Source organism: Nasonia vitripennis, chromosome 2 (assembly GCF_009193385.2).
Source record: "Nasonia vitripennis strain AsymCx chromosome 2, Nvit_psr_1.1, whole genome shotgun sequence".
Lineage (NCBI taxonomy): Eukaryota > Metazoa > Arthropoda > Insecta > Hymenoptera > Pteromalidae > Nasonia > Nasonia vitripennis.
Window position 1 is genome coordinate 31439487 of NC_045758.1, and position 20312 is coordinate 31459798.

The following is a 20312-nucleotide window of genomic DNA, read 5'->3' on the forward strand; positions in this document are numbered from 1 at the left end:
GCCGTCGTCCCGCGATCAATCGCTCGTCGAGCGCACATGTGACGAATAACGTCGCCGGTGTATACCTGCGCTCTCTCTTGCTCCGTGGATCTATTAATACGTGAACTCGAGGGAGTATCGAGTATAGTGGTAATGTAGCTTCTTCTAGTGTAGTGTTGGCATCACCGAGTGCGGGTTCGGACGCGTGTTTTTGCGGTTCACGAGGTGTTCATGCGGGTGTGCGACAAGTTCTGAGGGTTGATTTTTGGAGTTAGGGATGGCTGTTGCCAGAGAAGTCTATAGCTCCAGTTGCGAGGATGTTAGGTCTTCGAGGGAACGTTTGGGTAATTGCTTTCATTCTGTGCGTTTGCGGAGTGAGGAATTTTTGAATGCGTGCGTTTCTATATATATATATATATATATATATATATATATATATATACCGCAGTGATCAAGATTTCCGCTTCGAATTAAGAGTGACGTCAATGCCCGCGCAATTACACAAATTCGGTCATTCCAAACACACGAGAATAGGGACGTAAAGCATAATAAAAAAGTTGGAAAAATCCGATTTCCCGGCGATTCAACTTCTGCGTTCGCGGCTATAAGCACGTGTCGCAAGAAACCCTTGCGGACGTTTCTTCTCTTTTTTTCCTCTCCAAAGCCGACAACAGACATCAGCCAGTCAACACAATTTATTATTATGAAACAATTGCGTGAGTCAGCTCTCGCAGAACGAAAGTCGAGACTCCGAAAGTGCATCGTACCGCTGCAAAGACGAAATAATGCGCATTTATCATCTCTTCCTCTGGCTGTGATCAAAACGTCCGAGATAAAAATAGCATTTCACCAGACAATCGGTTTAATATACGGTGAGAGTGTATAACTCATCCTACAATGATACACCGACAAAACGAACGAAAAAGAAAGTTATATTACGCACACGATGGTTATCGCGAATTTCAAGCAGTTTTCATCTTCTCCCGCGCACTTAATGGCAATATAACGAATACACTTGTATCATAGCGCATCACGTCGCGGGCTTTCAATACTCGCGCGACGATCGGAAACCTTAGAAAGGTAGTTGAACTACTTGAACGGACGGACGCCTGGATGTGGGTCACTTATCTGCGCGCGATCCGATTTTTACACGTACATACACACACTCGCGAGTCCATTTGAGGAATCTTCTGCGGTGGGTCACATGACTTCGTTAATAAAACTCCCAAGTTGGCCGGGCGCGCGGGAACAATGGAGAATGAACTGGGTTTTGTAGTCCGTGACGTTTTTTTTCTCCTCTTTTCACGAGAGAGCTGCTCGCGTATTATACCTCGGGTATTATAACAGGCTTTCAATTGCCGGGACGAGAGTAGCGGATCTCCTTTTTTTGAATTATAAGTATCCACTCTCGTGACTCTTTTGTAATGATATAGGATCTTAACGATGTTGCGATGCAATTTCTTCGAACCAAAAACGGAAAAAAATTTAATTAATAATCGTCATAAGCTCGTTCCGACGCTTTTACAAACAGCCTTTTATTTGCGCACACGAACCGTGCGAAAAGCCGCACTCGTTCCAAATTCGTCAATTCCGAACAATTAGCCTATCGTCCGAGTTTCCTCTCTCTCTCACCAACTTTTCACTCATTTAAATTACTAATTGCAAAGAACGATTAGCGATCGACGCTGGCACGTCTCATTGTTTCTCCATCTCGGCCGCTGATGAGGCTGTAAGATTTTTTCTCCGTAAAACTCGAGATTTTCTAATTGATACGATCGCGCTGCACTCGAGCGGTTTCCGAAAGTCGGAAGAGCAGAAGTTAATCGATAAAGCTCGACCGAGGAAAGCGATTTTTTTTTTCGCGCTCTCTCACCATATTACGGCTGAGAATTTACGGATAACGAGCAGCGGCGGCGGAAGCAACGCGAAAAGTGCGAGTTAACGGTATACGCGTTAATGACCGCAAACTGCGCGGGAAAGTGTAATATTTCGTTAGTCGAGTAGCTTCCGTTCGAGTGTTGCGCGAAATTTTCACTGGACTGAGCCTTTGTCCGAGTTTTCCGAAAATCGTAAGCATAGTTTTATAATAAACCCTAAGCACTATCCGACCGACTCCGAAAGAAACTAGATAATTCCGTCAACTCTCTTCAAAAGAATTTCAAGATTACCTTTTACAGACGAAACAATGCGGCATTTCTTTTATTCCCGCTTATCTCCCCTTCCCTCCTTTTACAACATGAAAGCTCCGAAGCTTTTAAAGCGATATTTTATTCCGCGAAACAAAGACTCCCGCACAGATAGTGCATTACATAATGCTGAAAAAGAGTACTCCACCCAGATCTGAATCCGTTCCCCAATACGTACGATATATGTATAGAAAGCTCGATAAATCAATCGCGTATGCTCATCATTGCGCCAACAACGTTTTTTCACAGAGTCGCCGCGTCGCTATGTCGAGGGCGAGGTGACGATCCACTACCGCTCGCCGGTGCGAGCCGAGGCTAAGGAACCCCTCAGCGAGGAGGAGCTCGCTCGACGCAGTGCCGAGAACATGCGCCGCGTCTATCAGGAGGAACGACGTCGCAAGTACCTTCAGGAGCTCCACGATATCGATTCCAGACGTCACACCGATAATTTTGTGTAAGTCTTTTACTATTGTTTGTTGTGTAATATTATACGATTCGAGGTGATGTATATCTTTGGGATGGCTTTTGTTGAGAGAGGGTGGCCTACCCCTTCGGTGTTGGGGAAATCGATACTCCCGCGTTTACCGAGGGAGTCGTGTAGTCTGTTGGCTGTTTACCATGAGAGCGATTTTGAGTCTCTTCATTTCGAAATTGAAGTAAATTATGATAATTACCAAACCCGTTACACTGATAAGATCAAGCACTACGATACCATCAGCCGCGAACATCGCGCCCTCACAACAAACACCACACCACGGCACAAACGCAAAAACACCCGAGCGCACTATCCACTAACCACATAACCTCGACTAAACCCCCTGGCAATTGTACTAATCGAGCGTCTCGAGAACTAATCATTCGAATTTGGTAACTTCGGCCCCAGCAGTCCGTCTCAGAAGTCTCCGATTCCTCTGAACCGCTACGACGACTTCGTCGACGACCTGAGCTACCGCAGCAGATCACAGGAGCAGACACCGGAACCTCGACTGGTCGCTCGAGCTCTCTACAACTTCGTCGGTCAGTCACCCCGCGAGTTGACCTTCCGTCGAGGTGACCTCATCTTCGTACGCCGCCAGGTCGACAAGAACTGGTACGAGGGCGAGCACAACGCCATGGTCGGGCTGTTCCCCTTCAATTACGTCGAGGTGAGTGCTTGCACATGCTATGTACGCGTATACCCGGTGGGGCGTGCGTTCGTTTGTACATGTCGAGCGGAATCGATACGTGGGTACAGCTGAGAGAGTGTCTAGATTAGGATTTGATGTTTGTGACCGCTGGTGCATAGGAGAGCTGTTTCTCCGATGATAATGGCTTCGTTAACGCGCTGGGTATTATGGTCGTAGGGGAAATTGCAGATCTCGCAAGATCTGTATACAATAGAGTTTTACTGATATGTCGTGTTTCTTTCGCGCAGATAATTCCGTACGACGAAATCAGAACGCTGCCGAAGAAGCCGTACGAAGGACAGGCGCGAGCCAAGTTCAACTTCATCGCCCAGACGAATCTGGAATTGTCTCTGGGCAAAGGTACGCAGTCGGATTGAATTATTCCGCGAGTTTATATAGGTTGCGCGAGAATCCAATTTGATCGGCGCAAATTTTTCAGGGGAACTTGTATATTTGACCAGGAGGGTCGACGAGAACTGGTACGAAGGCCGCATCGCCGGCAGAAAAGGAATCTTCCCGGTTTCCTACGTGGAGGTCATCAGCGAGCCTGGACACAGGCCTGGTATTTTGAAATATTCTATCTATTCGAAATATAAGGATGATGAATCTCGGTACTCAAAGAGCTTCTTTATTTTCAGAAACGCCTGTTCAAAGCAAACCTGTTGCCTCCCCCGCTGCTCACAGTATGCTATCGAACGGATCGGCCGGCGGGAAGCTCAGTATGGGACCCCATCACTATACGCCTTCGTTACCCGTCAATATTAACACAACTCAGCCCCACTATAATTCACTGGTAAGTCGCTCACGCGCGCGCGCGCGCGCATCAATTAAGAGAACAAAAATCTAACGTTCGACTCTGTTTCGCAGCCAAAAGGAGGGAGCAAGTTGCACGTGGCACCAGTTAACGAAACTCTGCACATCGATACGCACTCCGAACCGATTCCGTGAGTATAATCGAAAAAATAAAAGCCAATCGAAAAGCTAATCTCACACCTTCCCCCGTCCACAGGTACCGAGCCCTGTACAATTACCGGCCGCAGAACGAGGACGAACTCGAGCTCAACGAAGGCGACACGGTCTACGTGATGGAGAAGTGCGACGACGGCTGGTACGTCGGCTCGTCCCAGCGCACCGGCTACTTCGGCACTTTCCCCGGGAACTACGTCGAACGCTTGTGAGGCCGGCTAAAAAGCCGCGACCTCGAGCGCATCAGACGATCCTAGGGTCTGGCCCCGGCCGTAGTCGGGTCCTACTTCGGGCCCGCTACGGCCGCTGCTCTGCTGAGCGGCCAACAGCTAGCTCCGTCGTCGCCGCCGAGGCGACGCTCGCGCAGCATCGTCGAGCGCATCGTCTCGGCCATTCTGCCGAGCAGCATCGCCAACTGCACCAGCAGCCATAGGCCGCCGCCCGAGTGAGGCAGTTTATATACATCTCCCTTTATCCAAAGATTATGAAAGCTCGCTCTTCTGTATAACGATGTATACTATATATAATACTTGAGGAGTGCGCGCGTCTCTTACTGCGGGCCACCTTTCGTCGGCGCGACGCGCGAGGCAATAATTTCGAGGGTTTTTATACGAGCCTGTTATTGACTTTGGATTTTTTCATACTTTTGCAATTTTAATAATAATACATGGGAAAATTTTTACGATATATTTACACACGACGACGCAATAATAATCGAATGCGCGGCGTCGAAAGGTGTCGCGCGGTCGCGTGCGGGCTCCGGAACGAAAATCAGCGTTGTAAATAGCGAACGAGAAACAGTCTTCCTGCAATACTGAGCGAGTCTTATATATACCGTATATTCTTTTGTAAAATCGTCCGCGAGGACGCACTTTTTCTTACAAAAAATACGTGCACGAGAGAGCGCCTCTCTATCGTTTGAAAAACGATCGAAAGACGCGATCGTCGGTTATTCGTCGTCAGCGAGGCGTATTCAATCATTGTAGGCTATAAAGAATGAAAGAAGGAAAATAATAATAATGATAACGTCGCATCTACCAAAAAGTGGGCTGAAACGAGGAGTAACGATTATATTATTATATAATATCGAGACGCCGAATCTCTCGAGAGAGCTGTAAGCTGTAAACGTGTAAGTAGTGTATAAATAACGTTCTATAGAGTCATCTTGGTATAAATGCATATTTATGAGGGTTAAGAAGCCACGTTAAATAATATCGCATCAAAAATGCACTTTTTCGCGCTTTCCCAATAAGCGGCACGCCGATTCAATGTACGCGCGCATTTTCGCAAGCATAACCGCGAGGAGGTGCGGACGTTGCCTACCTTATCGACAATATACACTTGTTTATCGCATTCGAGTGTTTCTTGCTTTTTTTATACGAAATGAATTTGTTGATCATGATAGGTGAATTTGAAAATTCGAATTGAAAACATTTTTTACGCCCTGTGTAGATAAGGTAAAAAACTTTTGCATCTTCTTATATCGAGCTGAAAGCACTGTAGAGACGAAAACAAAAAAGAACGCCTGAAGCATATAGAGACTGGACTAAGTGTGCGCGAAACGAAAAGAGGAATAATCAAAAGGATTAAAAGATGGCTATAGTATATAGTAAGCGCGACTGCCGTCGACCAAAAGTTTGTACTTGAAATTCAGAATTTCAAACGCGAGCTCAGAACTACACACCATTGAACCTGTACCTTCTACGATACGCAAAACTTTTAAGCATTAACGATAATTGAATTAAAGCAGAAAATTATATAACAGTAATATTAAAAAACTACTATAATAATGACTCGCAATTGAATACGTATGAAATACGAGAGTGTTCTGATTTGTATTTGTATTTCCATATTGTAACGAAGGGAAACGATATTATACACTGTTATATTTGATTTTGAAAAAATGCGCGATGCTGATGTAAACTCATTTCTTATAATATGTGCGCTCGATATACGCGTTTATCATTGAGAATGTTTGCCTTCCCAAATTCGTATTTTTGTAAAGGATTATTTGATACCTCTACGTAAGGTTCGAATGACGTGACACACACACACATGATGAAGCAAAAGCAGCGCATATGGTTAAATAGTATAATAACGTAAAAGAAAACTATCGCATATTGTATTCGAAGTTAGCTGGTGTAACGCTGTAACCTATGCAGACGACAAGAAAAGGAGTACGATTTATTCGGATTTTTTCTCTAATCGAAAGCGACGCTGTTGCTCTCCTAGAGTGTCTTTTGCTTTAAAGGGACAAAATCAAACGAATTGGATGCATATTTTAGTCGATTTTGAGACACAAATCGATGTTAAATTATGTGGTTATTTGAGTTATTAGCGATTGATATTTTTTTTCTTAACTATTATATATGCATCACTCTAATTGTAAATGTTTTATTTACTCTGTTATAAGGAAGTATATAGATATATATATTTTAGATATATTAAGTTCTCTAGGAAGTTAATTATTTAGATAGCTATATTACACCTATTATCTAGTGTTTTACGTTAGGTTTCGAACTAGTAGTAATATTATTTATTGTTAAAAGTCTAGATTTTTTAATGGCCTGTTATATTGTTAAATTTTACTTTTGATTCTATTTTAGCGTATATATACATAGACGTTAATGTAAGAGCTCTCAAAATACTCATACTCTCACGTCACACAAACGTTTGCGTCATTCAAGAGTATTAATTAAAATTTTGAGCTCCAAAATTTTTAATTAGTATTCCCAGTCGAAATTGCCATTGTAATGACCTAATAACTCAAGTAATGAAAAAAACAAATCTTTGCTCATATCAATCAATAAAAAAAAATAATAAAAATACTTGAGAGCAGAAAGCACTATCAGGATCAGCGACCCGTCGTTCGCGCTATACGTATTTAAACTATAATAAACAAACAGAAATATAAAAAAAGAGTCGCGCCGCTCGAGTTTCCGAGCTACAAAACTGTCTTACTCCTGTGCAATGCGTCGGACTGATCGGCGTAGTTCAAAAATCAGACAATACTACTGTTCTAACCGATTAGCGAATAATTATAGAGATCCAAGAATTATTCTGAATAAGAAGCGATTAAAGCGAAACGAAAGAGTAAACCCAATAGACAGAAGAAGATTGTAAGAGGGCATTTGTAAATACCTAGTAGTGGTGTAAACCGTATATAATTATGAAGAGAATTCCTGCTTATAAAATATGATTTCTTTGTCTTCACTATATAATATATAAAGTAAATACACGCAGCCATGTGTATATAAACGAGAAACATAACGATCGTAAAGATTTTTCTTAACGAACACACTCGTCCTAATATTTGAAGAAAACAAATCCTCTATACATAAATAGCTCTCGAAATAACCATAATTATATACGCATTTACTCGGTACGATGTGCGAAGCGACGAATTTTTTTCGCAAAGTAGAAAGCGAGCTAAGCAAAAAAAAATAAAGTTTCTGCGAGCTTCTAGTCGGTACGTACTATACGAATAACACGTGTATATGCGCGCGCTGGGCTTCGCCGTCTCCTCGTGTTACTATTAATGTCTTAACGGGCGCTCGCGGATCTATATATGCATACACAACGTGGAGGAGAGAATGAGAGCGCACGCGAAAAATACACACCGATACACAGCAGCAGCAGCAGCAACGTAGCAGCAGCAGCAATGCGGAGCTCGGCCCTTTGCCGATTTGCGCGCGGCACATCTGTCAAAACATATCTTCTCGGAAATGATGTTTATCTTTAGAAGGGGGTGGAGAAGCTTGTCTGGGAGGATTATTAGCTCATCTATTAGGCTGATTTTACGAGGGTTTAAATTGTTCATTGGCGGATAGAAGAGTATTTTTTTCAGGGTTTATAACGACAGCGATCGCTTTGCTTCGGATTATGTTGTGCTTTTTGACAATTTTCTTTGTGGAAGACTAGGAGGAAGGACGTGAGATGAAAGGCGCGGAAGATACGTTTTAGCTTTACTTTTACTTTCGTTTTTGGCGTCGATTTTATTGCTGCGTTGACTAAGCACTAACGATGTTACTATACATTGTACACTTCAAATACAAATAAAACCTAGTCTAATACTATTTGAAATGCTGTGTCGTTTATTTGGATCCTTTATTGATATTCTATTAGAGGAAAATGTGAATTAAAACTGTTTTTATAACAGTAGTTGAAATTTATTTTTAATAGTTTTAATAAATTAATAGAACTTAATTTAAAATAATAAATAAATCCTATACTCCTAAAGAATTAAGCCTATGCACAATTTCTTACATGCTATATTAAAGTATAATACTTGAAAATCCCCTCAAGTACCTGCAGTCCTGTCTTATAATGACTATTTGTATAATGCTAGCAATAAATGTCAAAGTCGATTTTAAAATGCAATTTTATGTCGAAAAATATTTTTGCTAACTTTAAAATGCATCTCACGATAATCGTAAATAAATTTTCAGTCGTTCTTTGTAAGCGAGAATTAGTCTTCCGTTAATTTACAAATTTTTCAATTTTTAACATACTTCGACATCTTTCAAAACCATTCAAGAGACTTTCAATCCTCATCATCTCAACACTTCAAAAAATAATAACAAACAACAATCTACCTTCTACACTCATCGCCTATAAAATCCGTCTCATTCACTTTCCACGACAAGACACACAGCAGCGTCTGCGAAAAGCCGCGTTTTTGCAATAAGTAGTCAAATCTCGTGTCGCGCACACTTGCCCCTTGTCCCTTCGACACTGCGGATCGACTCTGTTACCAACGTTAACTCCACATTCCAGACTGTGTCTCGCAGAGCCCTTACAGGCACGAGTTTCATCTGGAGCACGAGTCGCATTACAGGAGTCCAGAAGTAGCTGCTGGTCCAGTCTGGGGCCTAAAGGTGAAAACTCAACGCAACGAGCTTTGCGCGTTTGCACTCCTCTGCCGCAACTTTGAGAACACTAAAAAATATTGATTATTCGCTTGGGAAAATTCCAATAAATTGTCTAAACACGTTGTCGCCTACTCACAGGAGACCAGGCGCCGTAGACCCATTGTCCGTGGCACGTGACCCTCTGATTGCAGGGTCTCTCTGTCGCCGGCTTATTTAGATCCCGACACTTGGTAGGTGGAACTGTATTCCGATAGACCCTGAGTTCATTCTCCCGCGTTAATTGCCGTTCGCCGAACGACGCCGGAACGCAATATAATCGGCGCTGTTGAGTACCTGCATTGCTGCATCCCGTAGACGGCATTGTACAGCGCTCCCACATTCCAGGTATCCATGTGTATTCACAGCTGGAACGACAATTAGATTTTGGGTGTTACTTGAGAATACCCAGGTCAGTTTTATTGCCTGTGTAAACCAGGTAAACGCTGTAAACTTTAATCAAGGGTAGGTGCAATAAAAGAAAGTCATGACGTCACGTCCACCCCTTAAGAGAACTACCCAGGTAAACTGAGAACCATGTTTTATTTTAGTGAAAATATTTTGAATGGCAGAAAAATGAGTTAAATCGAGCAAAATCGTTTAAAAAATTTCGAACACGTAGCTTTATTTGCACGTAAACGGCTACTAGAACGGTGTCAGGAATCAGGGATCCTTTTCGTACAGTAGTGCAGGCTTGTTTCCTGAGAGTCTGTGGCTACGTCTGTACAGTCGCTTTTGTTGTAACTTGGCGAACTTCGGAGCACCTCTAAGCGGTGGCACACAATTCATTCCGTAGATAACTTTACACGTCTCCGTGAAACCATTGTACTTTGTGCAGTGTACACAGACTCCTATTCAAGGGTACCTACATCTTACACTTACACAAGATGTCTACCTCTATATGCACGTCCATGAATACTCTGATTCTATACGAAATAATAATAATAAACGTTAGAATTTCGACTAACTTTCAATTAATCTTAATTCGCTAAATGCAGTTTCGCAAGATAAGTAGCAAGGATATTTTGTGCGAGAATGCACGTGACGCACTTGTCGTGTACAAGCTCGTATGTACAAGTGCGTTATGAACTACGGGCGAATTTATGGACATGACTGCCAGCGAGTCTTTGAACTTTATTTTAAGCCGAGTAATGGAGCTGTAAGCTGTATACGCGTATCGAGGGATTTGTTTCATGTGTCGCTTGCGATGAATATTTCGGCCTATGAAGAACGGCGATATAATTTAGGAGATTTCGTTCATCTTTGAACTTTTGGCAAAAAACCTTTAGTTGTAGAGCACGGAAATACGAGACTACGTTTGTACGTCGACAACAAAAAAATACCTAAGAAGATAAATAAAATTTGTCAGCAGTAGTTGCATCACCGAAGTTTCTGAAAAACTTATCGACTTGAAAAATATAATTTATAAACTAAATAGTGCAAATTGACAAATTTACAACAACATGGAAATATTGCCATGAATTATGCATGCACGCGTGAGTTAGGCCACGTGATACGAGCACGCGCCGCGCATGCGTGAGAACTAAGACGCCCTCTGGGCTGAAGTTGCATGTCAAAAATAGGACATAGGAACTATGAAGGGGGCGATCATCCCCCTTCCCTAGCAATGGAGTCCGGCTAATCAGGGAAGAGCTCGATTTGGGCCCACCTCCAAAGAGATGCGGACCGAAACGCCATAAAAGGTGATGCTTGACCCCAGTCCATCATTATTTGCTTCACTCTCTTGTAGCAAACGCATCTATCCGCACGCAAGTCACTTGTGCTTTTCGCTCTTGCTCTTCAACTCTGAACAACGTTAGTATCTACGAAAATGGACATCTACATAAGCACAGTTTTGGAGCCTGTCAACAAACCGAAGAACGGTTACTACTCCAGTCCTGAAAACATTAGGAGAAGTCAGATCTCCATCCACGAAGCCGTCAAGTACGGCAACGAAGACATCGTGATCAAGTTCATCTGCTCGAATCGTGAAAACATCAATGTACGAGAGCCGAAATACAACAGGACTCCGCTCTTGGTAGCCGTGGACATCGGTCATTACCGAATAAGCGAGATCCTGCTCGCATACAAATGCAACCCCAACGCTGCGGACATCTACGGCTTGACTGCTCTCCACACGGCCGTAAGTAACAGATCTCCACATTTAGTCAAACTGCTTCTGGATTACGGAGCCGACGTGAATCCTCCACAAAGGTTCAGGGGCATGACTCCTCTGTATATGGCAGTGGACTACGATCTTCGAAGTACGGTTGAAATGCTGCTGAAGAAAGGAGCATCCATCCCTGACGCCACAGTTGAGGGCAGGAACGTTCTAGACGTGGCAATGATAGTAGGCCCCGCCATGAGACGTTTAGTGAGGTCTTACGAGGTGAAAGAGATTATAAAGAAGAATCGGATGATGCGTTGTCAACAGATTAATGCCTTTCTTAATGCCTGAGTGCAGATTACACGGATTGTCAGGCTTTTTGGAAATGACACATCAATATTTTTCGCCTTGATCGTTGCTTCGACAAGGTAAATGAATTTGAGATTTGTAGACTGATGTGAGAGGCAGTGACACGCTGCGCACTATCTTATTGTAATTTTTATATTTTACTCTTTAATGTAAACGACTGTATATTGAACTGTATTACTTTTATTATAAATTAAAATAGAGAATAATAAAAATCCCATTTTATATTACATTCATATGTTTTATCATCTTTTTTGCATGAAATCCTTTATATACTCCTATTGCCACTTTCCGACAAGATTTAAATTAAAATTTTATTCTGATTTTAATTTTTGTACTGGAAGGAGAAAAGGAACATGAAAGACCTACAATAAATGAGAAAATTTTGTCGATAACAGACACTCGCAGGTAAATAGTTTACTAAAAAAAATCAATTATTGAAAATAAACCAAGGCTTCACCACATTTTTCATTTAATGGTGATGGATAAAACAAAGATGACATCGAGATTGCTTTCATAAAAGTCGGTCAGCTTCAAAGAAAATTCAACCGCAGGACTTTGACGTCGTAAAAAGCGGAGCAAATACCGCCGGAGGAAAATCCGTACAAAGGCATAAAATGGTTAACTACTCCCGACCGAAAGAACCTAAGTAAAATAAGTCCTGAAAACAAAGCGTGTATAACATCAGAACTTTTTTTTATTTATACGCCGTAAAGCTCGTCATATAAAGAAACTCCGTCATGTTTTAAGCGCGTAAAATGATAAATGACTCAAGTATTTTAATAACAGAAGATAGAAAATATAATTAAAAATATCCTCACCTCACAGTGTTACACCTCTCCATTTCCTTGCCTACTGGTGGCTTAGCAGCCAGACGACACTTGGCACGAGAGACCAGCTCCCGCGTAGTCTCGTCCCTACAGATCAGTTCCCTCGTCCTGACTCTACCACCGCCGCGTCTCGGTTCTCTGCCTGCACAGTTTTCAGTACAGGGGCCCAAAATCCAGACGTATCGACTTCGGGCCTGTCGAAGCTCCGAACGCGCCAGCGCGCACTGCCACGAGACCGAGATCGAGGCGCCGCTGGTCAGCACATCCTTCGAGGCTATCAGCTATCAAACAAATGTGAAAAGAATATTTTTATTATTTAAAACAGTCATAAAGATCGATTTGAATTCCATAAATGAATGATCTTACCGAAACGACGATTTCGGAGGCGATGGGTCCTCGGCTCCAGAGCACGTACTTTTCCTCGAGTCTTTCGAGTCGGAAAGCCGCGCTCTCGATTATCATAACCGGAGCTCGGCCGTCCGAGTCGAATTCGCTTATCTCGTGCCGTTTTCTCTGGCCGTCGCGAACGAGGATTCTCATGTTGCCCTCGTGCGGCACGGAATCCATAAGCAGGACCGTTACCACGACTTTGATGTTGTGCGACGACTTCGGGATCACGGCCAAACGGGTCGTTTCTAGGATTTTAAATTTGGGAAAATTCGAATCCTCGCAAATATTTCTATCATCCCCATACACCTGCGACCCTGACTTTCAATCGAACCAACCCTCTGCCCGGCAGTCCGAACTTCCAGCAGCAAACTTGTCCACGTCCGGAGTACGGACTCTTCCAACTTTTATCGAGTTTCCTCGCAAGCACACACACACGCGCGCACGCACCCACACGAACACACTATCTCTCTAAGTCGAGTCCGTCTCACTAAGCTAGTTTCGCGCTACGTCACGCACACATTCGATTATCGATCGGTGCGGAAGGAGGAAAATGCAGACAGAGTATACGAACCTCGACGCAGCTTCCGCTGGAACTTGCCGGCGACGCTCTCGCAGGTGGAGTTGCGACCGCCGCAGAGGCCACACGCGTCCCTCGATCGGCCCGAGTTTAACACGCCGTCGCAGCCCATCGGACGGCAGGCGCCCTAAAAGCAAAGGAGGATATAGAACTCGAGTTTGAGGTAGAGCCGACGGTCGGGTTCGATAATGCTGTTTTTTCGACAATTCCCTCACATCAATGCAAATATCAGTCGTCTCGTAAGAGCAAGGCGTCCCATCCTCGACGTCCAGCCCGGTATGAAAGATCTCCCCGGTCTCCTGCCTATAGCAAACCAGCTGGCAGTTAGGACTGCCGTCGAAAGCCTCGTACGGCAGCCACGTGCTGCTGTTCCCGTCCAGCACATTAATTTTCGAAGAGCCGCCGTGACCTTGAAAAAAGCGCGAGCACTGCGCAGCTCTGAGATCCACCGGTTCGGAGCAAGCCGGTAAGTCGCAGAGACGAAACTCTTTCGAATCACCCTCGCAACTGTTCAAACGAAAACGAATTAATCCGAAACGAAACTTGCCGTCTCTCTACTAATATCCAAACTCCTGCGCACCGCAATTAAAACTTGCGCATGACGCAAGCGCAACGACATCGGATCTTACGAATTTCATTAATGGAGTGAGAGAATCCGGCTCTGGTATAATTATGCGCACATAACTTTCCGCGGCAAAGTTCAATACTTACAAGCCGTTGCAGCGGCGTAATCTATGCTGCACCGCGACGCCGCAAGTTCTCGAGCAGTCGCTCCACGAGCTCCAGGAACTCCATGTGTTCTCCGGAGTAGCGCCTCGTACCGCCAAAGGGCTTGGATCCGAGCGGCGCTTCTGATCGATAGACTCGCACAAGCCGTTTATGCACCACTGTTGAGAGACATTTTTTTTTATTTATTGTATGGAGCTTAAGCGCCTAAGGAGATAGAGCCACATCGTGGGTCAGAAACTCTAAACGTCCGTATAAATTCGCGCAGCGTCCGTTTATTTACAAACCCATCTCGTAGCCACAATATACTCCCCATTTCTCCCAAGCACTCGAAAGACAATCAACTCTCTCTCTCTCTCTCTCTAGCTTCGGAGCCCCCGCTTGTAATTAACTCTCCGGCCATTATTCCGTTTTCCACAAAAGCGCATCGAGTCTGCAGCGCGGCAGGTCATTAAGCTTTCTCTCTCTCTCTCTCTCTCTCTCTCTCTCTCTCTCTCTCTCTCTCTCTCTCTCTCGCTGCACCCGACTACACACTTGCCTTATTTTCGGCGCAGAGCGTTCCCTCCAGTGGCGGTCCCTTCTTCGTCTTGCAGGCTTGCGAGCTACCGTTAGCCCGTCCGCACCAGAGATGCGCGCAGAGATCCGACGCCTCAAGATTCCGGCAGCGGCTGTAGCTGTAAACAAAACGACGGCCGAGTTTACGACTCCTGTTTTTCTTCCCAAACGTCTCTGCCCTCCTTTCTCTTACTCCGACAGCTTTGTTTATCGAGATATGCAGTGCAGCGCGACTCTGATTACTTCATCGGGTTTGTTTTTTTAGGTAATAGAGTTAGTTATACAACTCCGAGTTATTTCGAGATGAAAATAATGCACTCGAGAGAATTGACGTGCGCGCTGTTTGCGCAACTGCCGTGCATCAAGCGCCGAGCTAAACGGCCCCACTTTCAGTTATATCCTGTGTGAAACGCTCGCAATTTTTGAAACGCGCCTTTTGCGTTTGTTCTCAGCTCTCATAGCGCGTCGTCACGCCCTCGCGATTTTCAAAAGCTCTCAAAGGCTGAAGTTTCGTGAAAGCTCCGCGCGCTTTTGATCCTCCGAGCAGCTTTTCTCAGGCAAAACGCGAGCTATTTTTACGAAATTGAAAACGACGAGTGCTCGCAGAGAGAACATCAATTACGATACACCGGCTCCATGTGTGCGCCTGTCTATAAATAAATCCTGGCAAGCATCGAAACCTATAAGTCTCATATTTATCCTATTTTCATCGCCTCATTAAATTAGCGCCTAACGACTCTCCCGTATTTTCGCGCGCGAGGGACTACTACGTTTCCTCCTTTCTCCCCCGCGGTGAAGTTTACGAGGCAGAGACGGAGCTGCGCGCGAAACAACTTTCAGCAACTGAATCACTAATCCATACGCTTGTTCCGCCCCTGCGCGAGTTTTAATGGCGCAAGAGTGCGTCTCTCGCGTTAATTACAGCTGCTACCTTTCTAACGTTGGATATGTGAAGGATAGAAGGAACTCGAGGCTTGATTCGACTGACCGAGTTCGAAACATCGAAGGTTCGGCGTAAAACGATTGAATTTGCAGTTAAAACTGAGAAATGGCTCGTTAAGCCGCTGCATCGCGACTCAAGGACGTTCGCATATACGTACCCTTCACCGAATTCCATTCTGCACTGTTCGTCCATACTGAACACCTCGTTCGGGCTTGCACGCACGATCGACGAGTCATCGCCGCTCGGACGATTCAGGAGACACGACCAGTGCCTGTAAAATGTATTTTGAATTTTGAGAATTTGAAAAATCACGCGCATGTGCAAGCCGTATCTCAATCGACTCACTTAGCCTTGCGATGAAATTCCTTCCTCGAGCAAGTCGACCAGTGAAAGTTGTGAAACGTCGCCGCCACCATCGGAGCCATTATACTGCCTCTCGTCGCCTCCCTGGCGCACGTGTTCCCCGAGTTTTTGTCGCCGTCGTGCGACAGGCCTAATCTGTGGTGTGCGACAGGTTAACAGCTCATTGTTGCGAGAGAAATCTAAATTACCTCTACGAGGTATTCCGATAGGACTGAATTCCAACGATTAAAATTACGAACATGTGAGCGACTTCGTGAGCGATGATGAAGGCGCTGGTAAGACCCTCGTCCCGATTAAGAGCGCACGACCTTCCAGGATCGCAAGCACCGGAGACGGGGGCGTAACCCGATGGTCCGCCGATGTCCAGCCGCGTGAGCCACACCGCCACGTCGTACATCGTCTCGTTAGTCTGGGACAGGAGCTTGCGGTTCCACTTGTTCACGTTCTCGAGCGAACGGCGCGCGTTGCCGTGATGCACCTGCGGCAAATCGGTAACGATTCGTGCTGAACAATAAACTCTCTGCTGTGCGCTGACTTAAGAGGACCTCACCACCTTAAATTTAAAAAAAAAATGAGATATTGATTTTTTGTGTAAAAGTACCTTAAATTGTTCAAATAATCAATTAAATAATTATATTAACTCAGGTATACTGTAAAAATTATCAAACAATGTTTATAAATACCATATTTCAGGTACAATAGATCTTCGAAGGCCAAAAATCACAATTTTCATTATTTCAACTTGTAGACAACTTTTTTAAATTAAATTTTTTCTTTAAATTCCCACACTCATTCCATAAACATATGTGTTTAAAGTAGATCCATTAAGAAATAAGTGCCCTTCGAAGCCCAAAACTGAAGTAGTCTCCAGTAGCTGAAATAATGAAAATTGTGATTTTTGGCCATCGAAGACCTATTGTACCTGAAATATGGTATTTATAAACATTATTTGATAATTTTTACAGTATGCCTGAGTTAATATAATTGTTTAGTTAATTATTTAAACAATTTAAGGTACATTTACACAAAAAATTCAATATCTCATTTTTTTAAATTTAAGGTAGTGAGGTCCCCTTGATTACGGGAAGCTTCTAGTTACCATTCCGTCCTTTTTGTCGGTGTAGAATATCATCCGCACCACCACGAGCTGCATGTTCGAGTCGAGGGATGGATCCTTGTAGATTGCGCTGACCTGTGTGTAAACGAGTAATTATTTGGGACGACGAGGTTTCTTAAGAATTTGTTGGCCGATTGTTGAAATCGTATCTGCGACGCGCCCAAGGCGATTTAACTTTTCGAACCTTACGGCGACAGAGAGAGGGGGGGGGGAAGAACTTGCTAATCGTTTTGATCCCTTCAGCTACTTGAGCCCGGACTTAACTTTTCGTATTAGCGCTCTGATGTGTGGTATTAAAGTTGAGATTAAACGTTAGTTTTATGGTGTAGTACTCACGATGTTTAGTAGAGCGAGGATGTACTGCTGAACTCGAGATCCGTGGAAATCGATGACCGAGTGATCGGCCACTATCGCGAGCTCGAGCCACTTTGGCGGGGAGAACTTGTTGACCGTTTTTCTGGCTGCAACGAGTTGGATCAATTGTTAATAAAATAAACGTTCTGATAGTTTCAGCAGAGTAAATTCTCTGCCGATCAAAATCAGCATTGCATTCAACCAAGCGATATCCCAGTCATCCCGAAACTCCAATAATCGCCAGCGCGCAATCCGTCTCTGTTTACAGTCCGCTTTCCCACCGACACGTCTGATTCGCAGCTGCACCTCTCTCTCTCTCTCTCTCTCTCTCTCTCTCTCTCTCTCTCTCTCTCTCTCTCTCTCTCTCTCTTTCTCTCGTTCTCTCTCTCTCTCCGCTCGTAAAATCATCCTCGATATAACCGAGTCCGACCATCAAAGCCAGTGCTCACTTACTCGGAAGCTTCTCCCTCTGCCAATTCCTATCGAAGAAGTATCCGACGTCCTCCTCTCCATCAGCTGCCCCGACGATATCCTGCGGCTGTTCGAGCTCGTTGTTTCTGCCGAGTTCGCTGCGTTCGCTCAGCAATTCCGGGCTCTCCTCGTAGTTCTCCGCGTCGAACGTGTCGCCGCTGAGGTTGTAAAAGCGCCGACTGGCCTCGTAAACCGCCGATGCACCGGCCGATGCCTCACGTCTGGCCCGAGAGAACTCGGCTTCGTACAGCAGGTGCTCGTTACTGCCGCTGCTTGGCAGAGGCTCCACGAGGTACGTTCGATTGCCAAGGTTCACCAGACCGAAGAAATCGTCGCTGCAACGGGTCAGCAGCACGCGCGAGCTGCCTTCGTGCCCGTGAATTTCGCCTTCTCTGTACTCGCAGGATTCCAGAGGAATAGTGCTGGTGCTCGAGGTTGAATCGCTGGTCCACTCGATATTGAATTTCGGAGAGAGTAGCAAGTGGTCGTTGGGCTCGGTTTTGAGGACCCAGTCGTTCAGCGAGACGAACTGCAGGTTGCGATCGTCGGGCCGAGGAACTGCCGAACGACGATCGCGGGATAGTTCGGCGTGAGGGATTATGCGCGGGTGGACCACTCGGGGGTAGCGCTGATGGTGACTGCTGACGCTGCTGAGGACGAGGGTCAGCAGGATGATGACCGTTTGTTGGAAGATGCTCGCCGGCTCGCGCGAGCTTGCGAATGACGCAATCATTGTTTCTGTTGATTATTTTTCACAAGCGTTTCATCACGTGGTTGAAAAAGTCAGCGACATTTCTGCGACTGCGCTTCTTTGAGATTGTTCATGACTCAATTGAACAGACATGAATCACTGCCGAAGTTACTTCACGCTTTGCCTTATACTTATATTTCCAAACTGCGCGCAATACACAGTCCCGGAATTTTTAATTCGAAGCACTTAACTCGCTCAATGGCTCGCCGCAAAAAAGCACCGTAAACACTCTCTCAGAGCAGCGCACAAAAAACCTCTAATCACGCGACAGCTCCACTTGATATACTTCAAGGTCTGTGCACGAAAAAAGGAAGCGAACAATTCAAAGAATGCAGCTCTCTCCCATCGAAACTCGACCGGGCGAATAAAAAGCTCTCGCGCTTGCACACCCGAGTCTCTCACGTAATGAGTGTCCCTCTCCGCGTGAAAATTCTCCCTAATTATCGTTTAATTAGGCCGCGAAGAGCAGTAGCAGCAGCGGCGGCGGCGCAGCTACTGCAGCAGCAGCAGCACATGGCTGGAAAGCTCGGCGCGTTATGGGGGCCAGCCAGTCTCTCTCGCGCGAGACAGAGATCACGACTGCGAGAATTTTAAGCCGAGAGACGCGCCTCTGTGTGCGAGAGACTTTCGTCTCTCTCTCTCTCTCTCTCTCTCTCTCTCTCTCTCTCTCTCTCTTTCTCTTTCTCGCGCGCGCGAGCTCGGCATTCTAATAATGGCAGCTTTATGCGTGAGCGGCGCGAGTATAGTGTATCGCTCGAGAGTAGAGAGAAAGAGTGAGGGAGTGAGAGAGAGAGAGAGGGAGTGTGTGTAAGCATAGAGCGGTCAGTGTTCTTGCGAGAGTGAGAAAACGGGGGCCGCTCTGCCTCTTTCTGGCAGGCTCTCGCCCTCGTGTTTCTTATAGTGCGGAGCAGACGAGACGATGCGGTGCCTGCTTGGCCCGATATACCGACTTCTGCAGCCTGATTCTCGGTCTCGTATATGTGCAAATCCAGAAAAAACCGAAATTTGAAATTTGGGAGCACACCTACCCGACCACTTTTTTCGTTCTTTAGGTCGTATAGAAGCCGAAAAACCTTGGGTTTCCAAGATTAAAAAATACCTATTTTTTTGCCGGGCATTGGAAATTCTCTTGTGAGAATTTAACACGGGGAAAATTAACGAAAATATGCCACTTTTTGTCTGGAGGCGCAATTTAAAAATGTGTTTTAATAGAATCGAAGTATCAGAAGAGAGCTTCAATTTGAGGGCTGGTGGGTTAAAAATGGCTGCCTAGGTCAAAAGTTGTCTAGGCTTGAAAATGGCAAAAAATCTCCAATTTTTCGATTTTTTACGAAAATCAGCGATTTTTTTATTTTTATAATCCTTATAACTTTGGATCCGAGCGGTCAATTTCGACCATCAGTGGCTCAAATTGTAGCTCTTGTCTTCCGTTTTCAGTTTGAAAATTTAGATTAACATTTTAATTTTACGATCAGCTATATATATGACGATGAAAACTACCAAAAAACGGCCATAATTGATAGGCATATACATAGCTGATCGTAAAATCGTAGAGCTT

At 44.8% G+C, this 20312-nt stretch overlaps 2 protein-coding genes across 2 annotated transcripts in view; one reads left to right on the plus strand and one right to left on the minus strand.

Annotated features, from left to right (window-relative positions):
• LOC100121771 overlaps nucleotides 1-8373 on the plus strand; it is a 53588-nt gene extending 45215 nt beyond the window's left edge. Inside the window, exons 19-25 of the mRNA XM_031924738.2 lie at nucleotides 2415-2619; nucleotides 3052-3310; nucleotides 3580-3691; nucleotides 3771-3893; nucleotides 3970-4124; nucleotides 4199-4275; nucleotides 4341-8373. Coding sequence (XP_031780598.1) covers nucleotides 2415-2619; nucleotides 3052-3310; nucleotides 3580-3691; nucleotides 3771-3893; nucleotides 3970-4124; nucleotides 4199-4275; nucleotides 4341-4509 — 1100 coding nt within the window. The 3' untranslated portion in view covers nucleotides 4510-8373. The remainder of the gene's footprint in view (nucleotides 1-2414; nucleotides 2620-3051; nucleotides 3311-3579; nucleotides 3692-3770; nucleotides 3894-3969; nucleotides 4125-4198; nucleotides 4276-4340) is intronic.
• LOC100677889 (A disintegrin and metalloproteinase with thrombospondin motifs 2-like) lies at nucleotides 8272-19703 on the minus strand. Its single transcript, XM_031924749.2, has 14 exons — nucleotides 17986-19703; nucleotides 17515-17639; nucleotides 17161-17253; nucleotides 16301-16539; nucleotides 16044-16196; nucleotides 15856-15969; nucleotides 14739-14874; nucleotides 14186-14361; nucleotides 13690-13981; nucleotides 13469-13601; nucleotides 12874-13142; nucleotides 12499-12788; nucleotides 9305-9572; nucleotides 8272-9235 (listed from the first exon to the last, which is right to left on the minus strand). The coding sequence occupies exons 1-14, from the start codon at nucleotides 18734-18736 to the stop codon at nucleotides 8927-8929; spliced, it is 3348 nt and encodes a 1115-aa protein (XP_031780609.1). The 5' UTR covers nucleotides 18737-19703; the 3' UTR covers nucleotides 8272-8926.
• Between the last annotated feature and the right edge of the window lie 609 nt (nucleotides 19704-20312).

Coding starts and splice junctions, on each gene's coding strand:
- LOC100677889 (XM_031924749.2), bottom strand. CDS start 18,736: ATGATTGCGTCATTCGCAAGCTCGCGCGAGCCGGCGAGCATCTTCCAA. Junction 17,640..17,985: donor GCAGAGGGAGAAGCTTCCGA/GTAAGTGAGCAC, acceptor AACTCGTTGCAG/CCAGAAAAACGGTCAACAAG. Junction 17,254..17,514: donor TCCTCGCTCTACTAAACATC/GTGAGTACTACA, acceptor GTTTACACACAG/GTCAGCGCAATCTACAAGGA.